Source organism: Enhydra lutris, unplaced genomic scaffold, assembly GCF_002288905.1.
Source record: "Enhydra lutris kenyoni isolate GAN:26980312 unplaced genomic scaffold, ASM228890v2 scaffoldscaffold31, whole genome shotgun sequence".
NCBI classification, from domain to species: Eukaryota; Metazoa; Chordata; class Mammalia; order Carnivora; family Mustelidae; genus Enhydra; species Enhydra lutris.
The window spans coordinates 21,785,928-21,798,609 of NW_019154115.1; the positions used below are offsets into that span (position 1 = coordinate 21,785,928).

The window sequence follows — 12,682 nt, forward strand, 5'->3', positions numbered from 1 at the left end:
TCGAATCATTATGCAATACACCAGAAATAAAAATGTCATGTCAATTATACCTCAAAAAAAAAAAAAAAACGCCCAACTCTCAATATGAATCCAATACCAATTTTTATTAAGGTTCAAAAGATACAGGGGCACCTGGGTGGCTCAGTGGGTTAAGCCTCTGCCTTCAGCTCAGGTCATGATCTCAGGGTGCTAGGATCCCGCCTCGCATCGGGCTCTCTGCTCAGCGGGGACCCTGCTTCCCCCTCCCTTGCCTCTCTGCCTACCTGTGATCTCTCTCTGTCAAATAAATAAATAAAATCTTAAAAAAAAAAAAAGATACAAAATGGCAATGCAGCACCTAGACAGCAGTTGCTTCACGAAGTCTTGAACATCTTAAGTGCGGTTTCAAAACACATCCATCCAAACACGGAGTGCCTTAGCTAACAAAAACTGAAACTGATTGGAAAGTTCCCCTCCATTCCCAATAGATCTTTTATACTTATAATAACAGTGCTTACCTCTTCTGCTGTGTGAGGATTAAATGAATCCTTGTAGAGTGTGACTCAGTGCCTGGGACACAGTAGGCGCTCCAATGGTACTGCTATCGTCGCGCTGCAAGCTTCTCATTTCCTCCTCCACCGCTTAATTTACCCGAGACGCTTTGCTAAGCACCAGAAACCTCCAAGCTGAAATTTCGCTCCTGCGCTCCAGGTGGGCATAGCGCGGGGAGGCTGACGACGTCATTAAATGTCCAAATAGTGTCACACGGGCTACAGTAGATGGAGGTGAAATCCATTTACTTTGATATCTTCTTCCTAAAAATATTCTTACTGTTCACGAGCCCTGAATTTTCGCCGAACTCAAGAAACTTGCAGTCTCAAGAGCCACCAACTTTTTGAACCCTCTAATGAGCGAGTCGTGCTTTATGCGCAGGCGCAACAGTGGTCGAGGCGGGCCGTTCTCGCTCCGCCTCTTCCGCCAGGCCCGGGCACCGATTGGTCCGCGTGATCCGTATAAGAGGCTGCACGCAGGCCCAAAACGTCCTTTCCTCAGCTGCCGCTAAGGTGCTCGGTTCTTCCGAGGAGGCTAAGGCCGTGTTGGGGTGAGGCCCTCACTTCATCCGGCGACTAGCACCGCGCCCGGCAGCGTCCGCTCAGCACTCGCCAGCACCATGGCCTCGGTCTCGGAGCTTGCCTGCATTTACTCGGCCCTTATCTTGCACGACGATGAGGTGACGGTCACGGTGAGTGTGGGCCCAGGCCGGCGGCGGGGTCAGCCTGCTGGCGGCCGTTCTTCTCCCCTTGCCGGGCCTCCCTGCCAGGCCCCTCCGGGCAGAGGCGGGGTAGAGGGGGCCAGCGGCGGGGCCCAGGTGCAGCGCGCCCGACGGCCTCGGCCACGTGCTCCAGCTTCCGGGGCGTCTGGAGTACACTAGGGCTGTGCGCTGCGGCTTTGGATTTTACTTTAGCGAAACTTCGCGGTGTGTGGGCATCCTAACAGCACCTAGGACACTCCCTGTTTGGTGGCCTTGAATTCTGTGCTGCTCTTAGTAGGCCCTATTGGGGAGAGGGCGTTAGCTTGCTCCACCTCCCGCCCTGACTCGTAACTTAAAATAGCGGCGTGACTTGGGCAAGTCGCCGCCTGCGAAATGGCAGCGAGAGGCCCAGTGCATTTCGTTTGCTCGTGGTAATCGTAAGAGCGTAAGAAAGGTTCGTTTTAAGTAAACATACATGAGGGGCGCCTGGGTGGCTCAGGGGGTTAAAGCCTCTGCTTTTGGCTCAGGTCATGATCCCAGAGTCCTGGGATCGAGCCCACGTTGGGTTCTCTGTTCAGCAGGGAGCCTGCTTTCTCCTCTCTCTCTCTCTGCCTCTCTACTTGTGATCTCTGTCAAATAAATAAAATATTTTTTAAAAAAATAAATAGGCATACGTGAAATACAGGTAGAATCTGTAAAGTGGTTAAACATGGTTTTGGAGACACGTTTTGAGTGACTTTCAGTTGCAGTGTTGGGAAGACGTTTACAAAAACTGCGCTTTGGTTTGCTGTTTTTTAGGAGGATAAGATCAATGCCCTCATTAAAGCAGCGGGTGTGAATGTTGAACCCTTCTGGCCCGGCTTGTTTGCAAAGGTAAGGTGATGGCAGCAGAGTGATGTGGAGAAGCAAATTTGGGGACATTACTGATTTATTAAGTCAGGTATTCGTGTAACACTAAAAAGGCTGGAAAGTGCCATATTCCACTGGATCTTTTTTAAGTGATATTTCCTCCTGTCTTGTCTTTTTCTTCTTGATCTTCTTGGTTTCTCTTTTCTTCTGATCTGAAGCCATGACATTCATAAATGTATATATGGCATATACACGTGCACATCAAATGACTCCTTAAAACAGTCACCCAGGGGATAATATCGCCCATGCTATTTCAGGCAGATTATTCCTGCAGGATAGTCTGATTTCATGGAAATTGGATGTAGTGACCTCTCGTTGGCCATTTACTATTTTGGGGGATATAAAAACACTAACGAAGACAAGATTCCTACCCAGGGAACTTGGCACACACTGTCTTATGTTACTTAATCTCTGGCAAGAGGCTATTAGCTTCATCTCTTCAGGTTGTGTCCAAAGAATTATTGAAAACACCGTGCCTTTAATAAAGGTACTCTTCTTTAATAAAGTCCGTGGACTTAGCAGTCTGAAAAATTGAATTCACTGTTAAGAGGAGATGTGGAACCGTGGAAAGAATCCTGGTTCGAGTGTTTAAGGAAGCATGAGTTTTTTTCCAACAACTTATGCCAGCATTTTGGGGCCAGTTTTTTCACCTATAAAAGGAAGGAATTCAGTTAGTTATTCTGTCTTGCTACTTAAATAATGGCAATACAGTTGTAAGATTTAAAACTTGAATAGTTTTTTTGTGTGTGTGACTAATTTTTAATAGCCGTGTCATCATAATCTAGTCTAAGTTTTAGGGAATCTAAGTAGCAGACAAAAAAATCTAAGTCTGGCAGACTCCAGAGAAGGAAGAACAATATAGTGTTGGGAATTGGTTGTTGTCACTTCAAGGAGAGGGGGTGCCTTTGGAGGTGTGTGTTGAGGGAGAGTGCTCTAACAAGCCAGAACTGAGTGTAATCTGTGTATGCATACGTGTTGTAGGCCCTGGCCAACGTCAACATTGGGAGCCTCATCTGCAATGTAGGAGCTGGTGGACCCGCACCAGCAGCTGGTGCTGCACCAGCAGGAGGTCCTGCGCCTTCCACCACTGCTGCCCCAGGTAGACATTTTTTTTTTTTTAATTGGAGGGAGGAGTGGAGATGAAGAGCAGTGTTGCCTATAATACTTATATTTGCTAAGAGTACATGATGTATAGAAACCCTAAAACCAGGGGCATGGTTGGAGCCAAGGCTAGGGTATTTTTGACTCAGTAAGTTGAAGGGCCTGGAGCGCTTTGTAGTTTAAAATACTCAGCAGGTGTGTGATTTACTGTTTCTGTTTTTTAGCTGAGGAGAAGAAAGTGGAAGCAAAGAAAGAAGAATCTGAGGAGTCTGATGATGACATGGGCTTTGGTCTTTTTGACTAAACCACTTGTATAAGCTGCTCAATAAAAAGCTGAACTCTTGGTTGCTGTTGGTTGCCAGTTTGGGGATGTGCAATGTACAGACGATCTCCTTTCTGTAGCACTGGATGCCAGCCTTTTCTGGTATGACACCAGAGCTGGGTTTTCCCCCCTGCCACCACCAACTCATGGTGAGAAGTAGTGTACCAGCCAGATGCTGTGCCAAGAATACCTAATACTGCATCTGGAACTGCTTGGAGAGGTGGGAGAGGGATCAGAGCAGATGTCTTGTCGGAGTCACTTGTATGAGTTCATGACCACACGGTTTGTCTCCTTCACAGGAGTAAGAGTCCATGGTTCTAGTATAATCAAGGCCTCTTAAAAATCCCAAGTAAAATCCTGGCTACAAGTTTTTTGAGCTTTGCCGAGTCGTCAGAGGTAGAATACTGCTATATCCCTAGGCTTGTAATTCAATACTGAAGGAGTGGTGAAAATTCAGGTTTGTTGGGGCACCTGGGTGGCTCAGTCAGTTAAGCTTCTGCCGTGGGCTCAGGTTATGATCTTGGGGTCCTGGGATTGAGCTCAGTGGGGAATCTGCTTCTCTTTTACTGATTTCTTTCTCAAAAAAAAAAAAAAAAAAACCAGGAAATTCAGGTTTGAGTCCCCATTTACACAAAGGTTAAAACCAAAATTCAAATCTGTGTTTGACACTAACAAAGTAACCTTTGGAAGGGGGGATGGCTGAGTACTGATGTGGAGACTGGTTCACTTCAAAATGCCAGGGGACCCTAAGATTTGGATTTATAAAACATGGTTACTTTGTCTTCAGAGCACCTATTAAGTGCCAGGCCCCCGAACATCTTGCCCTTTCCTCTCTATTATAATAGAGATCAAGAGTTGGTGAAAAGCAGGATGTTCTAGCCCCAACTGTCCACTGTCCAAAACCATTAGTGTTTAAAACCAGTTGGGTAAGTGGCTGGTGTACCTTACACAATCCTGCAATTCTCCTTCTGTGTGTTACTACCCAAGAGAAACTACATAAGGACATCAGGATGCATCTTTGGGAATTTTTAGGCAGTACTTAAAAACCTGGAGTCCATCAGCCGGAAAATAAAATGAACCTCAATGATGAACTGTGGATATACAGGAATTCTTAAGGTTAGATTAAGAACAAGTCCTGGTAAATTGCATACAGCACACTACCCTCTTCTAAAGCTCAAAAATAAGATGGATTAGGTAAAGTAAGGAATGGTCATTTTTTAATTTTTTAAAAGATTTTTATTTATTTGACAGAGATCACAAGTAGGCAGAGAGAGAGGAAGGGAAGCAGGCTTCCCGCTGAGAAGAGAGCCCGATACGGGGTTCAATCCCAGGACTCTGGGATCATGACCTGAGCTGAAGGCAGAGGCTTTAGCCCACTGAGCCACCCAGGTGCCCCAGGGATGGTCATTTTTAAGGTCATGAAGACCTTAAAGAGGACGTGCAGTAAACAGTTGTACTTAGATGTTACTGTCATTAAAATTTTGTGCACATGAAGAATGGGTCATAAAGTATGGGGCACCTGGCTGGTTTGGTAGAGCATGGAACTCTGGTCTTGGGGTCGTGAGTTCAAGTCCCATGGATGAAGAGCTTACCTCAAGATTGATCTACACACACTTTTAAGTGTGTTTCCTCATCATCAGCTAACAGTGCTGTGCTGATCTCCAGCATGTCCGGTCATCCTGCATAACAAGTCCATGGTAAGACGCATGTTACAGGTGGGTCAGTGGGAGCTCAGAGGTTAACATGAGGTAAAGACTAGTAAACACTCTACGAAGCCTGCTCCTAGCATCTTTACCCATGTCCCCTGCTCCTTTCCCCATCCTGCATCAGTTTACTCATCTATAATGATAGGGCCTGCCTCACGGTCTTCTGGAGACTTCAAAATAATGAATTCCTTATATTCTGTGAGCACTTAAGTGTGAGGAGGGAATATGGACACTTCCCTTAGCCAAGGAAATACCTTTTGAATGGATTAAACACTTAAGAAGATAAAGGAAAACAATCTAGAACAGCTGTAAATTAAGTGGTAAATTGGGAAACAAATACCAAGTTCAGTTACCCAAACTATACAATGACAAATGTTTGCTATAGCAAGACTCAAGTGTAAACATGGCCTCATTGGTGGGCCCAGCTTTTGAAAAGAAATGTAGTAAATGTAGTAAACCTCTAAATAGAGCTAAGAACCTTTCCAAAGAATGATCTGATAAAGTAGGAGACCCACTTATATGTGCAGAAATGCCAACCTTTTATTCTTTTGATACTGAGTTTAAAAGTCTGCCTAGTTCCACTGCCTTTTTAGTTCTCCTGACCCTTAATTTCTTCTTTGCAAAATGGGAATAATACCTAATTTATATTGGGGAATGAACTTGCCAATCAATGCTCGCTGGTATGCAGATACTATTTCCCTTCTGTGTAAGGTACAAAGAACACAGCTGGCATGCCTGATTCTCAGAATCCATGGGTCTAGCCTGCCTAAGCCTTGTGCTCTTCAGACCCCTCCCAGCCAGTCCTACACAATCAGCCAGCAGCTTTGGTTTCTCATGACTGGTTTCATGCTACTGATTGTTCACCAAACATACTCTATACTTTGTTTAAAAAGTTCCATTGTTCTGTTCAACATTGATTCTGTTCAACTCTCTTCTGTGGCCACTGAAAGCATACCCAGGTCCATGGCTGCTCACTCACCCCTTTTATAATCTTGCATCAGCAAGGAGCCAGGATTAGGTATAGGGGAGAATTTTAGGAACAGACTTGCTCACTGACAAACCATCTCAGAACATTTTTTTTTTAAATCCATATTGTCACTGAATGTGTTGCACAATGGGATAAAAAAAAAATCCAAAGCTCCTGTCAACTGTTTTACTCCTTTTCTTTTTCCTCTTTCTTCTAAAAATGATGAGGGAACCAAACAAATTCTAAAACCACCTTTTGGAAAAGAGAAACACTAAAATGAAAGAATTCAAAATATTTATGCAACAAAACAACTTGGTATATTGCTACAAATTCAAAATATATCAAATCCTTTCTCCCTATAATTTGAAGGAGCATATACAGTAAAATTCTGAGGGAACAAAGTGAAGGAGGTGCTTATGGGCTTGGTCGCATAGTGCTTTAGAGTTTAGAAATAACTTTCAATGGGTTTTCCCGTTCTGAACTTGACCATGTCAGGAGCAGTGAATTCACCCTGGTCACACACTGGACTGGTGCTCAGAGAGTCTGAGTGCCTTACCAGGTTCACACAGCTAATGGCAGGCAAAGCGGGGTCTGCCATCTCCATTGTCTCCACTCATTCTACCACGACATGGCGTCCCTTCCCCACATGTGCTTTTGTAAGGTACCGTGATAAGCCTTTGATTTTTTTCCCGTCATCGTAGAAGCCTCTTCTCCACCTTACCTTTGCAAACAAGCCTGGATAATCCAGCTAAAGGTAGAGACGGGCCAGTTTCAAGAGAGTGTTGGTATTTTTGGTTCTTCTGAAGCAGCCAAGAGAGACCCCTCAGAGTCAGATCGCAGAAACCCCACAGCCTGCATCATGAAACCTGAGTCAACAATCCTCCCAAACTGGGGTACCTGGGTGGCTCAGTGGGTTACGCCTCTGCCTTCTGCTCAGGTCATGATCTCAGGGTCCTGGTATCGAGTCCCACATCGGGCTCTGCACAGTGGGGATCCTGCTCACCCGCACTCCGGCCACCTCTCCGCCTACTTGTGATCTCTCTCTCTGTGTCAAATAAATAAATAAAATCTTTAAAAAACAACAACAACAACAACAACAAAAAAAAAAAAAAAACAGAAGAAACAATCCTCCCGAACACTTATAGCAGGTCAGGGGATCAGGGCCATCCTGTATTTTCTTTCACAGGATTGCTCAAGGAGTTATGGGCTTCCAAAGAACCCTCCAACTTCTACTCAGTTTAACTCACCAGAGCTACCTCCTCTGGCTTGTATACTTTGAGGGTTATTAGGACATCCAATTACAATAGAAGAAAAATGCCTGTTCACCTTCCATATCTTTGCACTTGCTATTCTCCATTCTCACCAGGCCACTGACCACCTACCCCAGTTAATTCTAGTCCTCCAGGCCTTAGGAAGTCCAACCCAGGCTGTATTATATCCTCTGCTGAAAGTTCCCTGTCTTACCACTTCTAGTAGATGCATAATTACGCGTTTGTGATAGTTCAGTCAGTATCTTCCTCCTCCATAAAGTAAGCTTGGGGACTGGGCTGTCTGCGTTGCTCACCTGTATCCTCAGTACTTATCACAGTGTCTGGCTCATTGTTCAATATGCATTCATCACATTGTCCAATCCTCTCCTTTTACACACGAGGAATTCGGGGCCCAGAGGAGAGGAGGACCTTGCTCAGCAGCAGGGAATGGGACAGCAGAACTGGAACCCAAGTCTCTGGACCAGCGAATGCTCTTATCATCGTAGCAGCCCATAAAGGGGCACAAAACCAGGGCTGCCCCCCACGGCAAGCTTCCTCCCTTCCTCCCTCCTTTCCTTCCTTCCCCACTCAGTATACACCTTCCAGGTTGCCAAATACAGGTGTGCGCGGCCAGGCCCTCAGGTGGGAACCCGCGGGACCCAGCTCCGTGAACAGAAGGCAAGGGCGTCGAAGATTTCCCCAGGTGAGGCCCGAGCCAGGCTTCAGTGCTGAACAGGGAATTCTCAGCCGGTGAGGCAACAGAAGCAAAGGTGTGGCGCCCCGGAGCCCCGCAAACTGCCTTCCGGACACAGTGATTTGTCACGGCCCCTGTCACGTCCACGTCGTCTAGGATAATGGAGCAGGTGCACGAGCTTGGGGACCGAGGGCAGGCGGCGGGATGAAGAGAGTCCTCTGCCCGCCCTAGCTTCACGGGCCAAACGAGAAAATGCCCTCAAGCCGCACAGGTGCCTGACACTCGCGTGCCCGCGCTGGAGCTTTTATAGCCCCGCTGCTCGCCAATCAAAGTCCGTGCTGGGAGGGCGAGATGAGAGGCGGGGCTAAAAGCCGAGGGTGGCCGAGGGAAGCTGAACTTCTCAATTGCACCGAGGCCCATTGACCACTAGGGGGCGCGCGGGTCCGCGGAGCCTTTTGCGCATGCTCATTAACATCGCAATAGTTTTTAAATACCTTTTTTTTTTTTAAGATTTTATTTATTTATTTGACAGACAGAGATCACAAAAAGGCAGAGAGGCAGGCAGAGAGAGAGGAGAAAGCTGGGTCCCCTCGGAGCAGAGAGCCCGATGTGGGGCTCGATACCAGGACCTAAGCCGGAGGCAGAGGTTTTAACCCACTGAGCCACCCAGGTGCCCCCATCGCAATAGTTTTTAAGTCTGTTTCAGTGGAGATTTCGCGGGATCGGGCGCTGGTTAGTAAACTAAAGTAATTAGTCCGTTGTGAAACCCCTCTGCCGTGAATTCCAGCACTTTCGCCTAACCAGCAGGAATGGGATGGGGCATATTTGTAAACTGGGACTAATGAGCCAATCCTGCCTCAGAGCTGGTTTTCGAGGGAAGGGGCGGTTGAGCATTGATAGTTAATATCATTCCAAATAGTTCCCTGTACAACTTTAGGCAAGTAGGCACTGACTCTTCCCAGCACCTTCATTTCCAGAAAGCGTTTTCGCCCAGAAAAAGAAGTGATTTGTTCTGCTTTTGGCTACTCATCATCCAGCTGAGTCACATGGGCAGCTGTTAAAACAAAACAAAACGAAACACCTGAAAGAAACAATCAGCAACAGCTATCCAGTTTCCTGGGTCCCTGCACGCTGCACGGGCTGAGGAACCCAAAGCTGGGGGGAGGCGAAAGGCGGTGGGAACTCTTTATTTTTACCAGTCCCAGGAAGAGTCTGATGGTTAGCTTTGGAAACTCCTGGCTTATAGGGCACGCTGTGCCTGACAAGTACAAGATGCATAATAAACATGGTTTGAAATAATGAATTAATAACTGTCTCCAAATACTGAAGGAAGGTTTAACAGTTGCATAATAAGCCCACGTTGACCACACTCGGAAAATGGACTGTTGATGGGAGTGTAAATTACTACCACTTTTTAAGGAGTGTGATTGGGTTCCATCTCTCAGAATTAAAAGTGCTCTTTCATCCAGGAACTTCACTTGCAGAAATCCATCCAAAAATACATGTATAATTTCAATGAAGCATTTTTGTAAGAGAGAAGAAAATTGCCTGAGAGGAGGCTTTCATGTGACTATTAACAGGAGTGCTGCTATTGAACGTATCTAGAATACTTTGTTAAGTGAAACAAGCAAGCTGAAGACCAGTGTATGTAATACGACCCTAAAAGATTTACATGCATCTGTTTGTATGTGTAAAGGAAATTCTGGAAGGGTTAAAGGAAAAAAAAACAAACAAGTAAAGGTAAAAGATGACCTCTGAGAAGGGTTGGATAGGATGGGAGTGAGATTTTCCATTTCAGTTATCCATTCCATATTGCTTGGATTTTTAAAAACCACTGACATGTATTACTTTTAATAGCTTTTAAGTCTGGTTTGGTAATGGCATTGTCCTCTCCGGCACTGGTTACCCAATTAAAGTAACTAATCTATTGTTAAACCTCTGCATCAGGAGATTCCAGCACTTGCTGTTAACCAGCAGGAATGGGATGGGGCACATTTGTAAATTGGGCATAATGACTTGTTCCAGGTACAGGGCTGGCTTTTTGGGGGGGGGGGCATGGCTGTTGGGGAGCAACAGTTAACACTATCGTTAATTTTTTAAAAGTGAAGGGTCTTCAATATAGAAGAAAAACTGAACTTGGGGCACTTGGGTATCTCAGTCGGTTAAGCATCTGCCTTTAGCTCAGGTTCCTGGGGCCGAGCCTTGCATCAGGCTCCCTGCTCAGTGGGGAGCCTACTTCTCCCTCTCCCTCTGCTTGCTGCTCTTCCTATTTGTGCTGTCAACCAAATAAATTAATAAATCTTTTTAAAAATGGAAGAAAAACAACTTATTTTATGTAGTTCTGGAGGGAAGAACTCTGACCAACTGGGAGAGAATTTTAGCTCAAAATAAGGAAAGTAAGGAAAAACTTTGCTGGCTATTAGCCTGAGGCTATGATGGGGAATACAATATCTGGTTCTGGGAGGAGTGCGGACTGAGATGCCACAGGTCTTTAAGGAGGTAGGTTAAATGCTCTCTGTCATACTACCTGGATTAACTCAAATCCCACTCTGCCACTGAATAGGGCTGTGTAACTTTAGGCGAGTTGTGTAAACTCTGGGTGCCTCAGTTTCTTCACTTACACGATAGGGATAATAAGGACACCAACCTCATCGAGTTCTTGCAGAATTACACGATATGGTACATGTCAGACACTCAGCATGGTTCCTGTTCAAAAAATGTTAGTATATCTTTGCTGTTTTTATATGATGGATCGACCCTTTAAAAATTGCAAAGAGAATCACAGAAAACCTTTCTGCTATTGGAGGGGCTATTTTATTTTTCCACCTTTAAATATTTGTGGAAACAGCCAAATATGGGATTTTCAGGATGAATTGATATAGTGGATTGGTAGACTTGCTTATATGCTGGATGGCTTTGCTCATTACAAAGCGAATTTTTTTCCGAAGTTTGTTTTCCGGATGCTGGCTCAGTGCTGCCCCATAGCGGCCAATCGTAGGAATGGCTACTTAGATAAGTCGATCTTTTCTCACTAGAGCATACCTGGGCTGGTTGGGGTGTGTGAGTCGGCAGGCTGGGAAGGTGGGCTGTTGGCCCAGGAGTGAGCAAGTCAGTCCACACCTCAGGAAGGAGAGGCATGTTTGTATGCCCACCAGTGACTTCGCCAAGAGGAAACCAAGCGCACTTTATCTAATATGGTCATGCCTCCTGTGTCATTTACTTAGAATGTTTGACTTTTCCTCTTCACATGCTCAAGTTCATTTCTTGTTGAAAAACAGAAAAGCACGTTACTGAGCTGCTGTGCTATCTGGCGTGCCCTTGGCTTTCCTCCAAGGTTGTTGGAAGAAACAGCCACATGAAAACCACTTCTGCTTTTGCCATAAAACTTGTGGAGGCCGTTTTGTTGTTACCAGTTCTTATGTGAAAATTCTTCTAAAATTTAGGGCCAAGAGAAAGTTTGTATTCTCTGAGAAATTGCTAGCCAGGCCTCTTTTATCATAACAAGCATTCTGTGACTTAGCAGGCTTGCCTCTCAGCTTTAGCCACTGACAGAGCCAGGCTCAATGCCTATTCTCAGCAGTTAAATGGACCCATCTTAAATGGACCCAGTCCATTTAACTGGGTCCATTTAACATGTTTCCTCCTTGTTTTCTTGGTACTAATTAAAACATTTGTGTGTGTGTGTGTGTGTGTGTGTGCCTCTTTTAATGATTTTGCTGCATATTAGTACTTCAATCTACACTCCCATATTTTTTCAAGAAAGAGGCAAGGAATCAATAAATTAAATGAAAAGTGGAATACTTGAGGTTTTTGTTGTTGTTGTTGTTTTTTTCTGGTGAAAAGATACTTGAGATGATTTTAAGTCAGTGGTTGCACTTGGGTTTTCGAGCCTAACAAGTTTATGGGTCAAAGATTTCACACAGTAATGTGTCTTTACTTGGAAAATGAGACAGTCATGTAAATAAGGCCATGAAGGAAGTGGTAAGTTGTGGGCAAAAGATCAGGAGCTACTAAGGTTCATTTCCTTATCTACTACCACCAAGGATAATACTGAATGAGTGTCGACAGAGACAGAAAGCTGGTGGCCTATCTGGACCAAAGACATTTTTCCTGCTGCTGTCTGATGAACCATCATGAAGGCTACATTTCATTGTAATCGTGTTTAAAAATAAAAATGGTCCTGGGAAGGTCAAGACATGAGTTCCTGAAACCTCTGGGCAAAGGAGGTGCATCTCTAAGTTCTCATTTCAGTCTTGGTTTCTGCCTCCTTCCTGAGAGAGGTGGGATCCTCGTGGGAGCAGAGGCTGCTGGGGAGAGAGATCTGTTCTGCTTGAACATTAGATAAGTCCCCTGACCTCAGGGCCCCCCTTGAAGATGTCTTTACAGCCTCTGCCAGCAGACTCACCTACTAGCCCTCCAGGTACGCCCAGCTCCTCGCTCTGTTTACTCTCAAGTAAAGCCTTCCTTCTGTTTACTCAGCAAAGATTCTTTTTTTTTTTTTT

At 45.3% G+C, this 12,682-nt stretch overlaps 1 protein-coding gene across 2 annotated transcripts; it reads left to right on the forward strand.

Moving 5' to 3' along the window:
• The first annotated feature begins 1,014 nt into the window (after positions 1–1,014).
• LOC111153197 (60S acidic ribosomal protein P1) lies at positions 1,015–3,585 on the forward strand. Of its 2 annotated transcripts, XM_022512068.1 has the most exons (4): positions 1,015–1,222; positions 2,030–2,104; positions 3,122–3,239; positions 3,466–3,585. In XM_022512068.1, the coding sequence occupies exons 1-4, from the start codon at positions 1,151–1,153 to the stop codon at positions 3,543–3,545; spliced, it is 345 nt and encodes a 114-aa protein (XP_022367776.1). In that variant the 5' UTR covers positions 1,015–1,150; the 3' UTR covers positions 3,546–3,585. The 2 variants fall into 2 exon arrangements, with proteins under 2 accessions (XP_022367776.1, XP_022367777.1); XM_022512069.1 differs by lacking the exon at positions 2,030–2,104 and having other exon boundaries at positions 1,031–1,222; positions 3,466–3,584.
• The last annotated feature ends 9,097 nt before the right edge of the window (positions 3,586–12,682 follow it).

Excerpts from the sequence above, each read along its gene's own strand:
- LOC111153197 (XM_022512068.1), top strand. The coding sequence starts at position 1,151 with ATGGCCTCGGTCTCGGAGCTTGCCTGCATTTACTCGGCCCTTATCTTG. Across the intron at positions 2,105-3,121 it reads GGCCCGGCTTGTTTGCAAAG|GCCCTGGCCAACGTCAACAT; the intron begins GTAAGGTGATGG and ends TACGTGTTGTAG. Across the intron at positions 3,240-3,465 it reads TTCCACCACTGCTGCCCCAG|CTGAGGAGAAGAAAGTGGAA; the intron begins GTAGACATTTTT and ends TCTGTTTTTTAG.